The sequence below is a fragment of the Pan paniscus genome, chromosome 7 (genome assembly GCF_029289425.2).
Source record: "Pan paniscus chromosome 7, NHGRI_mPanPan1-v2.0_pri, whole genome shotgun sequence".
Lineage (NCBI taxonomy): Eukaryota > Metazoa > Chordata > Mammalia > Primates > Hominidae > Pan > Pan paniscus.
The window spans coordinates 109394292-109412097 of NC_073256.2; the positions used below are offsets into that span (position 1 = coordinate 109394292).

The 17806-nt window shown below is 37.0% G+C and overlaps 1 protein-coding gene across 5 annotated transcripts in view; it reads right to left on the bottom strand.

The window, feature by feature from the left end:
• The window catches only part of RUNX1T1 (RUNX1 partner transcriptional co-repressor 1), a 146445-nt gene that overhangs the window by 96775 nt on the left and 31864 nt on the right, over nucleotides 1-17806 (bottom strand). The window contains exon 1 of one of the 5 annotated variants that reach the window (XM_003821129.6): nucleotides 8690-8849. The exons of 3 other annotated variants lie outside the window; for them this stretch is intronic. In XM_003821129.6, coding sequence (XP_003821177.2) covers nucleotides 8690-8696 — 7 coding nt within the window. In that variant the 5' untranslated portion in view covers nucleotides 8697-8849. Of the gene's footprint in view, nucleotides 1-8689; nucleotides 8850-17806 lie in introns of those variants that run through there. One more of the 5 variants, XM_055116723.2, reaches the window with a different exon arrangement.

The window sequence follows — 17806 nt, forward strand, 5'->3', positions numbered from 1 at the left end:
ATTAGAACTAGAAAATCAAGATCTGAACGTAAATGGCAGCTTTATCAAGGGGAGTTGATGATGTTTAAAATGTCTATTTTAAACAGTGAAGAAAAGAAGCTGTATCTTGGGATAACACAGAAGTGGAGTAAAAGGTTATACAGAATTCAGCTCTCCAGCAAAACCACCTACAAAGAGACATGAAAATCAATAGGGGTGGGGTGGGGAAGAAGTGGGGGACAGACTCAGTGATGTAAATTGATGCCACAAATTAAAAGTGCCACTTATTAGTACCTGGAAAAAAAAAAAAAAAAGACAGGCTTTTCAGGCTCTCACTTAAGCATGTGTTTTATTATGTGATCACCATTCTAAGTTTGGTTATCTGGTTTCCACATCTGCAAATAACTGGGATGTGTAAAAGGGTGGCACACTGATAGAGAAGGGGTAAACCGCTGACATAAAGACGAGGCAGAAAATCCTATCAAGCATAGGCAAAACTCAGAAAATCTCATCTAACCTAGACAATGTGCATCAAGCATAACACTTGGCACTGTTTTGTGGGGGGGTTAAACACTGTCCCCTATTTTTTAACTCCAGAGAGCATTGCTGTCTATAAAGAGGTTTAATAACCTCTTTATACAGGTACACAGCATATCTACAATCACTATTGCCATCCTGTGAAAGTTAGCAAGGCAGAATAACTGTTTCTACTTTTAAGACAAAGAGAGTGAAACTCTGGCAGACTGTAAATGGAAGAGCACTGATTCACAATCAGGCATTGACATTCTCGATGCTCTGTGTTTTTGATAGATGGCCTCATAAAATATAATATATTAATTGCTCATAATATAAACCCAAGTCACAAAGCTAAAGATAAAATACATTCAGCACAGGTCCAGGCGCGGCGGCTCATGCCTATAATCCCAGCACTTTGGGAGGTGGGCGGATCACGAGATCAGGAGACTGAGACCATCCTGGCCAACATGGTGAAACCCCCTCTCTACTAAAATACAACAACAACAACAAAAATTAGCCGGGCGTGGTGGCGCTTACCTTTAGCCCCAGCTAGTAGGGAGGCTGAAGCAGGGGAACTGCTTGAACCCGGGAGACGGAGGTTGCAGTGAGCCAAGATTGTGCCACTGCACTCCAGCCTGGGCGACAGAGTGAGACTCCGTCTCAAAATAAATAAATAAATTTAAAAAATTAAAAAATACACTCAGCACAAACTGATCAGCTTGTGATTAGTAAGTACAACAATTTTAAACAGTGAATGAAAGTAACTATGGCTTAAAGAGATAATCTTGCTCTTGAGAAACACTACAAAATGATTCAATTCTCCAAGACGTTTTGGGAAAAAGTTTATTAACTTCACAATGACATGGTACCAAATGTTTTACACTCAGAAAATATGATCAAAATATAGATAAAGATAAAAAACCAAATGGAAACACACTCCTCTATGTAGTAAGTAGTTAAACAATGTCAACAACAGGTAACTCTTCCTTTTAAAGATGTTCTTTAGAAAGATTCCTAAATTGTACAAAATAGAAAACATTTTGAAAACCTAGTCATGCCTACGCTTACCAACTTTAGGAGGCACTTCGCGTTTGTATTAATTTATTAATTTTTTTTTGAGACAGGGTTTCACTGTGTTGCTCAGGCTGGAGTGTCATGGGGCGATCATAGCTCACTGCAAACTTGAACTTCTGGATGCAAGCGATCTTCCTGCCTCAGCCTCCAGAGCGGCTAGGACTACAAGCACGTGCCACCACGCCTGGCTTCCACTTTATGTTTAGCAAGCAAACACTGGTATATAAAGAATGCCTGGATAACTAAAAAGTTGGGTTTTGCCTCTGACTTCTATCATTTTCTATATTTTCTAAATCAACTATGTATTTGGAATATTCTAGGAAGTTAGAAGAAAATAAATATTGAATAGAAAGTTTAACAAGTGTTTTCTATAGACAAAAATATTTGTTTTGATTTCCTCTACGTATTTTGTCTGTAGGCTATACAAATATAATGCTAAAGCAAAAAGAAAGAAAGTAAATGTTAACAGGCCTTTCAAATGAAGTGTTACTGTAACTGCTAAGTATATAGGTTCAGATACAACTATAACAACTAAGAAACAATGTCCATTTCACAGGGAAAATGTCAGGATCACAGCCTTTCTTCCTTCCAGTCTTATCCTCATTAGGACATATTTAAATTTCAAATGCAGGAGTATATAAATTGTTACCTCAGGACCCTCAAATTTTACTATGTATTTTCCTCCTAATAACCTGAGAATCATTAAAGCAAACAAGTCCTGAGGAAGGTGGTGAAGTTAAATGAGGGAAAGTTCAAACGTAAAATAACGAGACTCTCAAAAGCACAGCAATTGTCTTTTTTAAAGTTAGCACCCCCATCAAAATCATCCCAGATTGTGAAAAATGCTCAGTTTACTTTGTCAAACTCTTTAAGACTCTTGTTAAAGTCATACACACATGATAAAGACACCCTCCTACATCCCTTCTTCCTAAAAAGCATTTCCCCTAGCTGATTATATAGCTCTTAAAGCGAAACTCTTCCCAGTATCATGTTCTCATAGGTACTTTTAAAATTATTTTCTTCCATGAGTGTCAAGTACTCTGTATAATGTTAATAAACCACATAAAATTAAAAGAATCCCTCTAATAAAGTGAGCCAGACTACACTTATCACTTAGCCTTTAAAAGCGAAATGTGGAAAACAAAATCAAGCCTTCTAGAGAAAGTATCCCACAATTTTAAAAATCAACTGCTTTTTTTTTTTCTTTGCAGGAGGTGGGGGATGGCAAAAAAAGATATCTGCTTTCTTAAGAATGTAGTCATCTACTGGAAACACTGTGCCTGCTTGTCTAGGAGCTCCTGGGGGCAGAGCCATGGATACTCACCAGTCTCACCACCAAAAAACGTGCTTTTTTTTTAGTTACACAATTTTTAACAATTTTGTCTGCCAAGGTGTTGAATATATTATTTGCTTTCTAATTTTCTACTAATCCAAAACACAGAAAACCATCCATCTGACCTTCCGATTAACAAAAGATAGCCAGGATGACCACATTCCAAAAGCCAAGAAAGGTGATATTTCAGTTAACCTGTATAGCTCTGTCAGGGAGTAAATTTATGATTTCTTTTTTGTTCCTGTATCTTAATGTGCCCTATGATTTCTATTAGGCTTTTCAAAATAATAACATTAAGTCTCCTGATGCCTATTAATTCCATTGTTCTCTTTCAAGAGGAATAGTAATACACAGAGAAATAACCAGCATGCTAACCTGTTTTATCCAAGATCATTCTTGATGATGAAGGCTAATGCTTTTTCTGTTTTTATTTTTCAGCAAAAAGAACTCTACCTTCTATGCTACTATAATTCAGATTCAAACATTCCCCTTTAAATGTTCCATCTAGCCTTCATTACAAAAGATCCTGTCATCAAGCCACAACATACCCAACCCCTCTCAAAAATAAAATAAGGAAACAAAAAGAGAATTCAAAGTCCAGGGAATCCCACCTCTACCATTTAACTTTACCTATGTCCTTGGGCAAACTGCTTAATTTATCTGATCTTCAGGTTTCAAATAGATCACATGGTAACAGAAACATTTGCAAAGCTGTAGTGAAAATCAGAAAGTATATACAGTGCCTAGCCCACGGCCTGGCATATATAGGCTTTCAATAAAAGGCTGCTGTTAGTATACTATCAGAGATATATTCCGTTCAGAGACAGCAGTTACATATTCCCTTTGAGATTAAGAGGATTTTCTGATTCCTTTGATTGGAACTCTATGGGTTGAAAAATATAATTAAGCTAGACATTCTCAGAAAGTACATTTACATTAATATTAATTAATGCAAACAGCTGTTTGAGAAAGCCAGCACGATAAACCTGTTTCTTGGTCAGGTGTGAAATCCTATTGTTCTCAAGTTATGAGTCATTTAAGTTAATGATTTATTCCTCTAGATATGGTTAGCTATCAAAGAACTGCAACTGTACACAAAGAAATAGCTTTCAAGAAATACTACACCCACTGCCACACACAGAAATTAAATCTAATAAAAACCAAAATGAATGCCCTATCCTTAGTATAAGAAGAACAAACCAAAAAATGCTGAGTTACATGAACTGAGATCCAATCTGCAGCAAGTGGAAGGAGCCAGGCAAGGCATTCCAATAGGCGTTCGTGTAGCCCATTGTGCATCCTTCCCCTATGTCCCTGACTCCTAATCCAGGTGGGTACCTACCCTCTGGGCTCCTGCATGATCTACTATGTTCAGGCCCTGTTTACTTCTCTGCTGGGAACACTAGAACTCCAAACTTTTGGAGGGCATGGAGGGACTGAATCATGGTTATCTGGTATCTGGCACATTTTGAGCAACCTACAAATGTCTACTACCCAAATTTCCTCATTACAGTAACTTTCTGTTGTTGTAGCCTTACATTTTTGGTTCTGCTTAATACTCTCTTAATTAACTATATATAGGTTCCCTAATTCCCAAACAACTATAAAATAAATTTAATAGGCACACTTTTGCCATAGGCCAAGTGATTATTGTCACAGAATTTTCTCCCAGGTAGCTCTGCAATCCTAGAGTGGGAGGGGAGAAAGCATACGATGAGAGCGATCCAGGACTGAAGATAAAAGACAACAAAGTAAGACTGACACTAATATGCTAACATGATTTAATGTACATTTGAGATTTACAAACAGCACAGTTAAGAAAATGTCCTCGAAAGATCTTCTTACTTTCATAAACTACCTGAACAAGTCCCTTAATCTCTAGGAGCCTCAGTTTCAACATCTGTAAACTGAAGGTGCTCGCAAGATAAACCTTCAAGCTCTAAAATATATATATCTGTTCCCCTGATAGCTCAGAAGGCTTTTCAGAAAATTATAATTACAGCATCTTCTTTGCAAACATCCATTAACAGTGTAGTGATAAGATAGTTAATAAACATTTCTAGGCTATATAATGTCTACTAAGCAAATGTTTACTTTAAGAAATAAAAATAAACAAGTAGTTGTCTTATGAAAGCTTAAGATGTCATAACCATCACCCCCTTCAAGAAAAAGATTAAACAATTATCATTTTCAATAGACCATTAACTGCACAGGAAGATGGCCTGTGAAAGTTTCCAAATATCATTTTACATACACAGAACTAAAAGGCCAAGTACTCTGAAATATTAACAGAAAAGAATGTAAAGAGAAGGGAGAGGGTTTCAGGGTTTGAAGGGAAGCTGGATTGCCTACATGTCTGCTACAAAAAAGTAATGCTGCATAATCTACATTTATAATTGGGTATTTACAACTTACATAGTTTTCTTCTATAGTTGGCACAAGGGTTGTTTGATACAGCAAAGAGCCTAATATAATGGCAAACCAACTTGCAAAGTAAAATAGAGTGTCAGTGAATGGACTGCTGTGAGTGTTTTTATTCTTGCATAATAGCATTTAGATGCATCTATTAAAAAAAATATCCAAGTGCATTATCCAAATGTTCAGTTACTAGGGATACTAACAGTTGTCTGTCCATGGCAATTTCATTTCTGTTTTTTTACACAAATCATCGCTTGCAAGCATTGATGTTAAAAACAGAAAAATAGTCTAGTACACAGTGGCTATAAATGCCAAATCAATTTTCAGCAGATAATAAAGTCCATGTTTTACAATCAGCAATGCACTGTTTTACTACCCAAAAATGTAAGCTAATAATATATAGCTCTACTAAATGGAAAATGCAGATATGCTGTTAAAAAATGGGCCGGCTGTGAGAGGATGGATCATTTCTGCAGGGACCTTCTTAAAGCTATGTGTAAGTGTTTTGAAAATATCACATGATGTGGCCATGTGTTAAAAATTACAGCCAGTTAAGTTCTCTGCTAAGGAAAATATGTGGGCAATTTATGAAATGCACTCCAGGATGGAGATGTCTTAAGTAAAACCAGATTTTGAAAACAAACCTTTTTTTCTCTCTCTTTTGGAAACTTGAACTTAAAAAAAAGTTCCAGGCACATCTGGAGAGCAGGACCATTGAGAAAGGGTGGTCTGACCTAATACTAGCCATCTTCTAAAAGAAAAAGCACTATTTCTGGGCTACAGGGACTGTGCTCACTTATTGTCCTTTTAAGGAAATAGTCCTGAAAGCATTTTGTAGGTCAACATATGTTCTTTGATAATATTATACAAAGATTCATAAAAATATAAGTGTTTCAGAAAGCTTGGAGTCACTGCCTCCTGAAACAATATAATGCCCAAGGTCTCCCAGCCTTCTCATAAGAAAACATTTTCCTTTTCTTAAACACAAGGATCTAGTTGTTACAAAAGTGACAGGTAGTAAAATGATATTTCTTTAAAATGAGTTAAACAATTTTGAAATAATCTATTTCTTTAAAGCATCCTTAGCCTCTTTTGACTTATATAGTTCATTTTGAAACAATATGCTAGCAACATCTTTAAAAACATGTTTTTTAAAACCGAAATAGTTCTAGAACCCCTTAAACTAAGACTTTTTTACTTACCCACCCCCAAAGATTGGGATGTCTGAATAAGATCAGTTTGTGCACATCTGTTTCCAGGGATCCTCAATTTTATAAAAAAAGGCCCTAGATATGGCAATTGTTACATCATGTCTGAGACAACCAGGAATTAGTTCTGATACTTGAACTACCAAATATATATATATATATGTGTGTGTGTGTGTGTATGTGTATGTTGATATATAGTCATTTAAGCAGTAGATGATATCAGAGTGCATAGAACACAACCTTTTAATCTTCTACACATAATGTCTTACTTAAAAATATAAAACCTGTCCAAGATGGCTAAAATCATCCATTAAAATGGACCTATATATATGGACTAAAATAAGCTAAAAACATATTTAGAGGTAGTCCATCCAATAGTAGAATTTAAAAACTACAGATGGGTGTCAAAAATAGCCAAGTGTCAAATCTGCTCAAGTATCGCCATTCTGGCACGTGCTCATAGTCACAGCTGTTAATATACTCTATGTATCCAAGTACAAGGTTTTCTAACACAGTTGATGAGAGCAAGCGAGAGAGAGAGAGAGAGAGAGAGAGAGAGAGAGAGAGAAGCAGTGCCCACACTTCAGGCTATTGCTGTAGAACCAGATGTATTAACAACAACACTAAAACAAACTTATCAATGACTCTAAATCCCTAAATATAGTTCAATCCTTTTTAAATAAGGGTGCTTTGAAGCTTAGTTTAAAATGATGCAATTAGCTAGAAGTAGCAAGGGTCCTAACTAATCTCGTTCACCTATTATAATTCACAAATGGCTTCGGTTTATTATGGGGTTTTGTTTTACAAAATTAACATATAGACTTCAAAATGCTGATAAATCAGATCATTTAACACGTTTATTAACAGCATAAAAAAGATCTGAATTATGACATAAAAATCAGATAAATGTGCTCAATATTCTGGTGAAATAAAAAACACAGGCACTTTCACACTGATTCTGTATTATATACCCAGGGCACATTACATCTTTAGTTGCATGGTGCATATAAATCAAGATGAAAGCTTAAAGAGTTAAAATGACCTTTCAAAGACCTCAGTCATTGTCTTTTTGTAAATTGATTTTCCCCATAATTCAGCTACATACATTCCTAGTCTACTAATGAAAAAGTGCAATTCTGCCACAAATGCATCCTTTCTGCATATATATCAATAATGATTAGGATGGACGAGACACATCCTAAAGGGAAAAACATTCTTCAAACAACTGGCAATACCTACACACAACTGTGGTTGCAGAAAACTGGCAGATAATGTTTCAAAACACCATCTGTGAGGTGTACAAACTCTGTGACCAAGCACAGCCTCTTCTGCCTGTCCTACCCAAATAATCCACATAAATCGGCCAGCTGGAGGATCTCTATCTGCCCTGTCTTTTTTATCTGAAGATAGGAAGCTCCAAATTAGGCACAGGGCAATTTAGACAGTTCTTGAGAACAGCCGAAACAACCCTTTCCCCGGCCAGCCTTCTCCACAAGCAGAGCCTTCACTGGCAACGATCACAGAAACACTCCAGGCTCCAAAGATAATATTTTTCAGAGGAAACTGACATGCACTAAATTTCCAGGACAAGAGCTTCACTAATTCAGCAGGCTTTTTATTTTAATTAACTGATTTCAATTATTTGTCTGATGACATCTAAGGGCTGTGATTTAGGACACGACTGAAATTCCTTGTAGTTCCAAAGCTTCCTTCACTTTCTCTGACATAAACAGCTTTTTAAAGAGATCTTATTCCAGGATTCCGCCATAATCTGAAAACTCTCTCCACAGATGAAATTTCCAGGACACCAAGTACAGATGATAGTCACAAAATTCTGAACAGAAACAATACTTCTTACTTGAGCTAAAACCCTCAAGTAAATTACTCCGACAAACATCCGTGGCTGTACGACCCCCTCAACCTTTAAAATACATCTCCCAAATTTTAAAAGCAAGGACTCCACACCCTGTACCCCTCCATGTATCAAGATCTTTGTGGTTCTCTTTATGCTACCTTCCAATCACACCTCTGTCACCCCCAGCCTCTTCCTGCCCACATCAGATACAACACGCTGTGGGGCAGAAGGTATTTTCCATGCATAATAGAAAGTAAGCTTTCTTCATTGGAAAAACAGAGAGAACACAGAACAGGGCTAACTCACCAGGCATCCTTGAATCCAGCGTACCACACAGAAAGTGGCTGTCTCCTAAAAGCAAGCGCGTTCCGGGCTCATGCCTCCTGTTCTGGAATGAGTGGCAGGAGAGAGGAGGGCCATCAGAGGGGCTGGGGCGGCATCGCCGGAGGCAGGGTGCTGGGCGCGTGCGCCTGCCAGGCAGAGACAGATGGAGAGCTGACACTCCGGATTGCACTTGGAGCAGAAATGTGGAGGATGACAGGAGCACATGTGGCCTTGAACCCAGCCCTGTCTCTTTAGGCAGAACAATGACAGGGATGTGTGTGCAAAGTATCACAACCCCTACCCTCCCCTTAGCACTCCACCTCTCTCTGCAAGTTTCAGAGCACCAAAAAGCAAAAAGTGAAATTCAGAATGATAAGCTAAATGCCGAATAATTTATTCGCCACCACCCCCATCCCGTTCAAGGTTAACCCTTATTTTGCCAAAAGATAGAAATGTAGACCTGGCCCCCTACCACCCCTCACAATAAAAGGCTTCCCTTCATCTTCTCATTTTCATAGCCATAATTGGGAACTGTATTAAAAAAAAAAAGGTACAGAACTCAAAGCCTGTTTATTCAACTGGAAATCCCAAACAGCCTACAAACATTTTTATAAGACTTTGTATATTGTGCCAGTTTATCATCCTGCACAAAGTATCAGAATCATTCCTTTTGTCAGCTTCTCAGTAGTATGTGTAAAATAGAACACTTTTTAGAAGCTGAGCCGACCACTTTTATTTTACTCGAGTGCTTTTAACCCCCTGGGATCCCTGGGTTGATATGCTCCAAACATTTTCAGCTTACTTTCCTCTACCTTGCATAGAGATCCATGGGAGATAAAAACAAAATCTCCATTGTAAAGCCTTTTCAAAAGCTGAACAATCATGTCCTCCTGATTCCTGATTTTTTTGTACACCCCTAAATGTTTATCCTTCCCATGAATAACACATACCCAGCCAGGTTCAATGGACTCTTCCCTATTAAGCTTTAATGGACACCATGATATATAAAACTAGAAGCCTTTGTTATAGTGCTTTATCTAAAGCTGGCTATTTTCTTCTCAGCAGTCCCTCTTTAGTCCTTTGTAAAACATCCCTGCCTCATAGGAGAAACACACGCCTGCCTGCCTTGCATGCCTTTTCTAAACACACAACAATGCCAGGCAGAAGGAAAATACTGTTCTCTCCTAAAACTCTTTCTCAGTTTTACACTTGCAAATCTTTCCTAGGTCTGTGTTTGTTTCAACAACAGGGCACATGATGAGGTAGCTGCCTCAGGCTTTACCTTTCCATCGTATGCACAATCCACTATCAACACAGAAACAATTCCACTCAGGGTCCTCTGATCAGCCTGCAAGCTCAATGAACATGATAGACAGGAGCATTCCCGTTAACTCTTGCTATGCCTTCAGTCCTCAACATGTCCTTTACTTACTCTACGCTTTCCATATGCTTTTAGCCCTTGTCAGATGGATTTCCACACTACTTGCTATCTCCAAAAATTTCTGAAAACAGAGGCAATAACTCTGACTTCTACCTACTCAATCTTCCTACACCTCTTCCCAAGAGTGCACACAACCTGTTTCAAAGCATACCCACACACACTCTCCGCACAAACTAAAAATATATTCTCTTGATAAACAGTGTCAATCAATAAGAACTTCTACAGCCCCTAAATACTGTACCCAAGAAGGGCTGCTTTATCCAGCGAACCCCTCAAAAATCCATCATTGTCAGAGACAACTTGTAAAAAGACTACAATTCATAATGATTACTCTGTTCTGTCACTAATAGTATACTGCACCCTATTTATGAGGCCAATCTTTTTGTTCATCTTAGTTAGATGTCACTTGTAATGAGGTTCTCTGTAATGGATTTCAGTACAGTTAAGCACCAAGCTCAAACATTCTTATGATAGAAAGCTTTATAGCAGGCATGAGTGTGATAATCAATTAAGTCCTGCTATAAGGGCCTTTATGGAATCCAGCATCCTAAATTAGTAGACTTTCATTTTTAAAGAGAGTATTTTTGAAAAGCCACTTAATGCTACATGCCACTGATTTTTTTTTTAGTACTATACTTATGTTAGAAAGAAAACATTTTCACAGTGGGAAACCCAACCTTTCATCAATATGCATGGTGAATCACTTCTAAAATAGAAAATCATATGACAAAATGCAATACACTTTTGAGAAAACTGGATGATATCCGGCTTTAAAATGGGGTCTTAATATCGGTACACTGCAAGTCCCTAAACCGCAGCTCAGACAATTGAACTTCCATATGCTGTGTGATTATGTATCTTTTCTATGTGTAAAAAGGCTTTTTAAGCTGTTATCTGACTACAGTAATTGCCACTTTAAATTGATCCACATCAACAAAACCTGGATCCCTGGAGATTCTCACCTAGAAGTCTGATTGCAGAGGGGCCTAGCTGAATGTGTGTGCATCTGAGACTAGTTCAGCATTTTCTCAAGAAACCAGTTTCCTCCTCTTATTCTTTAATCCATGGAGGCAAGAAAAGCAGAACCCCATTTGGCAGTTCTCCCTGAATAGGGAAACCTGGATACGTAGTTCTACACAGTTACTCAGACAGAATAACTTTTCGTTCATAAAACAAAATAAATAAATAAATAAAAGGAGGATATGGAGCCAAGATCTCTAACATCCAAATTGTATAATAAAAATAGACAATCAATAACATGATGAATGCATTTATGCAAGTGAATGGAGAAAAACAATATATATTGCAAAAGTTTTCTCCAGTACAAAACACTGTCATAAGGAAACATATTTTATAAAACTAAAATATATCCCAATAACAAAGAATACATTACTCACCAATTAAGTACTTCCTCAGGAGAACCTCATCGGTTAATGTATGTCACTGAATTAAGAACACAGTCCATTTTTAAGGCAATTTTTTAGAGAGAGTCATCTAAATCAACACTTTCCAAACCAGTAAGTTTAGTCAACAACAAAATGCTGGGCTCCCACAAAAGCAAATACATAAGTTGTTTTCTGACAACTTTAGATCATTCATTAGAAAGGCATTATGGTATTGTATGATTCCAAGGTATTTTTCACTTATGTCCACCACAAAACTTTCATGAAATACAAATTTTTCCTCTGTTCAAACCTGACTTAGCAACAGGGACTAGCAGTCTACTGACATGGTCTGCAGTTCAGGAAAGCTCTCTACATTGGTGAAGGGAGAATTTGAGTTAAAGCCTTTCCACAGGTCTTCTCAACTTTCCTCTCGGCTTCTAGCAGGCTGTTGTGATACACTGTGACTTCACACAGTGGGTATTAAGTGAGTTAATTCAAAGGAGCTGAAACCTCATTGATCCTAATTGAAAGCAATACACCCAACCAAATACTTTCCTACCCCATCTGCTCTGGCCTGCCACCAACTATTCAATACAAGAGAATTAATAGTTTCAGATATTCTAACCGACCCAATAAAGGCACTCATTTAAGCAGGGCTGCATTAACAAAGTGAAAAAACAAGGGCAAAATGGGTTCAAATGGAGCATTTTACTCCTAGTTGGCTTTAACAAAGCTGAATAAGGCTTATTCTGACTTTTTATGTGCAAGACTTGATAAACTGAATGAGAAGGCACTCAATGATCACCCAACGAGCATTGATGAATGGTCATTAAGACCCCCCTGCTCTTAGAGGAGACCCTTCCACAAAGTGGCACACCAGCTTGAAAGGGCGGACTCACTAATGTCCAGATTTCTCCGCTTGCTTGTCCCACTTTCAATTTCAGACCACTGGCCACCAAATGAGGCTGACATATTGGAAAATAATGTTTTATGGGCGAGTGGTAAAAAATAAAATGGAGGCATTAGCTCTGCTTTCAAATTCAAATCTGCTAGTTTTGTCAGACCCCAAAGGTTTTGATTTTCCACCCAGCTGGAAGCTATTAGTGTTTTCTAAAGGCATCCCACTGACAAGGCAAACCTACCTAATGTGTGAGTTGTTGGGCTAAGGGAGATGGACCTCTCTTTTGGATGATTTCCTAACTTCTCATCACTTTGACAGTCAATTAAATAGATACAACACCTAATAAAAATGTACATTAATTTGTTTCTGCCACTGAAAGCCATCTGAAACTGTATTAAATAAAAGCCATAATAGATTGTCCCCTGACAAAGATAAATCCAATTATACTTTGTCTGCAAAAAAACACAAATGGTTTATGTTTTAGTTAGGCTACAATGTAAGATACAGCTAACCACAAGAAATAAGTGGGATAGAGGGGGGAAGAAAAAACTAAGTGAAAAAGTTCATTGAAGTATTCCATCAAGGTTAAGAGGTTATCTGTCATTTTAGCTCCCTTACATAAATGTCTATTGTAAACAACTAAACACATTTACGCTATTCCCTCAAATATTTCCTTTGGGGGAAATGATTGGCAAGCATTTGCACCTCCTCAACTTTCAGCCAGCCCACAGAACTCACAAGAACTTTGCTTAGATGACAAAAGAACAGGAGACATTATTGCCATCTTAAGAATTTGAAGGGTGTATAAACATCATGAGGTTAAAGGGTTATTTAGGGCTGTCCAAGAGAGCCTAAGTGCTAGCAATGAGATGGAGTCAAGTAAAAGAAAACATGCTGGATAGAGGAAACCTATCTTAATAGGTGATTATACAGACATTACAGACGCAGAAAAGCTTTACTGCCTCAATCACATGCAACTAGTCAGACAATGCACTATAGAACACAGTGGCCCATGGAGGACATGCTGTAGGTCTGTTTAGAAATCCTCATCCACCAGGGCAAGTGGCAGGCTGAGAGCTAGAAGTCACAACCCCTAGCCTTCACCTATGACTTATGGAAAACTCATGGTCTCAGGTCACTTTGATTTTTGCATCTCCATCAGTTAAAGTAAGTTAATAATGGACTCTACGACTGTACTTTGAAGATTCCAATGTTAAAATATTTTAAATAATGACTTCCTAAACTGATAAACCAAATAGTCTCTATGATATTCTTTTTTCCATCTTCAATGTCTACAGAATAAAATATTAGTGATATCATTCTGACAGTTTTTCAAGCAATATATTTGACTTTTAACTCTGGTTGAAGTACAATGTCCTCTTATACATGAATAAAAAGATGTGTATTAGTACATTTAAGTTGTGTGTGCATTTATGTGTATGTGTACAAAAATGAAGTCTGTTTAAGACAAAATATCACACTGAAAGTAAACAAAATCTATATCTGTAATTATTACAAATTGTTTCTGATAGTGCCAATGCCTTTAAAATATGACAATATATTGTAGTTCATTTCCACCAACTTATTTTCAATGTCTAATATTTTAAAATTTTTTGAAATGCTATAACAGCTTTTAACACTTGCACTGATTAAATTTTATGCTATTTAAACACAAATTTTAAACATACTATAATAATACAGTTAAAGGTAGATTCCTACATAGGCACTAGCAAGGGGTTAAATTATATTAAAATTTTTTAAGTAAAACACTTCCTTATTAATCCACAAGCTAAACACTAGCTATGTTAACTGTTGTTTTTTTTTCAAGTAAAAGCATTTCCCATAAAACAATTCCTAAAAACTATACATTTGCAATGTAAATCTGCAAATAAGTTACCATTTACAGTTTTCTCATATTTTGTACAGCTACAAAAATCACTCAGGTAACATGGAAGACATCCTAACTACCCATCTCTTATTCATTTGACAAGGACTGTAACACTATATAGAAAACCTTTGTTTCAATGTCACCACCTCCTCATCTTGACTAATGGCGAGTTAGTTTTGTTAAAACGCAAGGGTGATGGCGTATGCTCCAATGAACTTTCCCTCCTCTCAGCAACAGAGACAAAAACCTGCAGCTCTGCTCTGTGCAGGCAGCCATCTGGACAGCTTTCCCTCAAAGCCCAGCCCACACCACACTGCAGGCAAAATCGGAGGGCTCGAGAGCTCTGTGGGGCTATTCATGACATACCAATTTCACATTTTCTGCTTGTACGCTTGCAACAATAAATGCTAATGAGGACTATGAATGACAATTTTAAAGACAATAAAAAGGTCTCCAAATCCCTTGCATATGGAGACACTGTTTTCAAAACTTCACCTTCTGTTACAGAGCTGTGAGAGACTGCAGGAGAAAAAAAGAATAACCTAAGGAAAACAATAAGATGATCAAAGCACAACTGAATCCTTAAGATTTCCAGAGAAAGCAATCTGTGTAAGCCCAGCAAACAACAGATCTTACCACCGCTATGAACAACCCTATGAATACATGAGATACCTTTAATCTCACTACCTTTGCCTTCTGTAGACATGCAGCTTAATAAAAGCAATTCTTGATGAACTTGATTATATTCATTATTTTGGAGCCTGGGAATTCTAAGGATAGTATTTGTCCAAAAATAATTATAGTAATAATCATCATCATACTTTGGCATAATATTTAACATTCCAGATATCTTTAAATAAATTCAAATGCAAACTGGTTCTCTTCTGATAATGTCTATTCTTAAAAATAATGCAATTGTGGGTGGTGAAATTATATACAATATTTATTCCCTATTTTTTTATTTTTCTGTATTTCCCAAATCTTCTAAAATGAGCATGTATTATATTTTGAAAAAAAAAAAGTTACTTTCAATGCATTGAAAGAACTGAACAAATGACACATAAATGTTTTGACCTAGATAGGAATTAAACTATTCTACACAGCAACAAAAATAAAACAAAAGATTTCCCTATAGTTCAGAGAAATTGTCTAAAGAGTGTTCTTTTCATTAACAAGGATTAAAACACTTTCAACAAAATCCACCAGGTGGAGCAAATACACAGCAATAAAAAAAAAATCCCAGAATTTTTTTCATCATATTTTCTTTCACAGGACTTTCATCTCTAATAAATTCTCCACTTGTATCTCTCCACATTGCAAATTATCAAAATCTATGCACACATACTAATGTGCCACATTTATAAACAATTAAAAGTTACTCAAAAATGAATTTTAGTTACAATGAATTCTATTACAAATGTTCACTCCAAAACTGCTCTATTTGTTCAAATAATACCCAGCATAGTATATTTGCTTTTATATCAATGTAAATTTTTAAATTAATGTTTTACAGTGACCCTACAGGGTTTTACCAGGCAAAAGAGAATTTAATGCTGTATATGTTGAAATACACTCAAGAATGGTTAAAGCCTATAAATCTCAATGCAATTCCCTTACTCTATATGGAAATTTCTACTCTTACTTTCATTTATTAAAATTCTCCTTAACTGCATATACCATAATCTTATTAAAATTATGGATTATTGTACCTTTTTTACCCATTATACCTAAATGTCCTTTTTTCATTCCTATTAGTAAATTGACACAAGTCCACAATTACTTATATGTTTTCCCTTCACTTTCCAGAGTAATTCACTGCCTCTGATTCTCTTCTCTCACAGATTTTTTTTCTTGCATTTCAGTCCACACTTACTGAGCACCCTCAGTGCAAGTCTCCAAACCCAAATTCTTTCATTTCTGACACCACCTGCAAACCACAATTCTCCCCATTCAGTTTTCAGTCTTCCACATTTTTCTCACATTATACACTCTCTGCTGCCGAAGCTTAAAGCTACACATGGTCCTAATGTTACCATTGTTACCTGCATTTAAGAAGACTCCACGTGGACAGAACTACAAAAAAGTTGGAGCTTGAAAGAAACCTGCCAAGAGTTTGTTGGTGGAGGAGAACACTAGTTAGGAATATTGGCTGTGGCTTAAAATATATTTATATGTTTTCTTTTTTCATATTTATACTGATGTTGAAAAGAGAAATACTCTAAAAGAAATGCAGCAGGCTGATACATAAATAAACACACACATGCCTGAGGATACACATAACACTTATGGCAGAGCTACTTACGCTGTGCATAATAGATCACGATGATGCCAGCTCCATCACAAGGCGCACCAGGCTAATGCAATTATTTAAATTATTATATATGTTTTACAGGAGTGGTAAACAAATATATAAAATATTGACATTACTTCCATAAATGTGATATGAAAAACAAGTTTTTAAAATAATTCCCACCAAAATCTTCCCTGCAAAGCCCAATCTCTTTATTCTTTGCAAAGGACAGAATCAATTCCTTGGAGCTGTGCTTATGCACTAGGCAAAGGTATATACTGCTCTCTTTACATGCCCATAACTCCTATTAACATTAATGGGAGGCACATATGTGCATCTAAAGGGTAAATGCCCTTCAGTCTGCATGACAGAATCCTAATGAAGTAGTTGGAAAAACCAAATCACTGCACATGTAGTCACACTTTCCCCTGCCTTTGCAGGAAACACCACCACCACCACCTTTGTCTCCCAACCCACAGCAAAGACATTTCATCAGCCCACTGTGTGGACAGATTTCCTCTTGGTAAGATAAAATCCTCTTATATTCATGGGATCTCCCACATGGCTCCATCTCCAAGCACTTCTCAGAATATTTATCCCATGTTACCCTCAAATTGGCCACACATTACTGTGCAAATATTATTTCTCACCACCTCCAGCTTCGTCAAAGAGTATGGCCCTTCCCACAGCAAATGTCAAAGACCATATTCCAATTCCAAGAAAAGGAAAAAACATCCAAGTGCAAAAGTTCTATCACCTTTTTTTAAAAATGGACTATTCTATTTTCATGGGCAGATGAAGATTCCAAAACCGCCTCATAAAAGCAATCTCTGAACTACTAGCTCCACACCAGACTACTAATGAGTCTGACTGGAAAAGAGCAACACACATAGGACACTATATAATGGGAACTCAGAAAATAAGAACCCAACAAACTAAGGCCAGCCCTCTACTGGTTAACGTCTGTTGCTGCTGAAACAGATTGTTTCATAGCAAGGCCAGAAGTGTAAAATAGAGCCAAATTCTTAGATTTTTTTTTTTTAATCAAGCATGTCTGTCAGTGTGGTCCACAAGGGGAGAGCAGGGGACACAGCATTGGCAGGAACCTCAAATTCCTGACCAAACCCTCTTCCACACAATGCCTCCCGAAAGAAAGGAACCCAGAGTTTGAGCCAGCCTGACGCTGGCGGACAG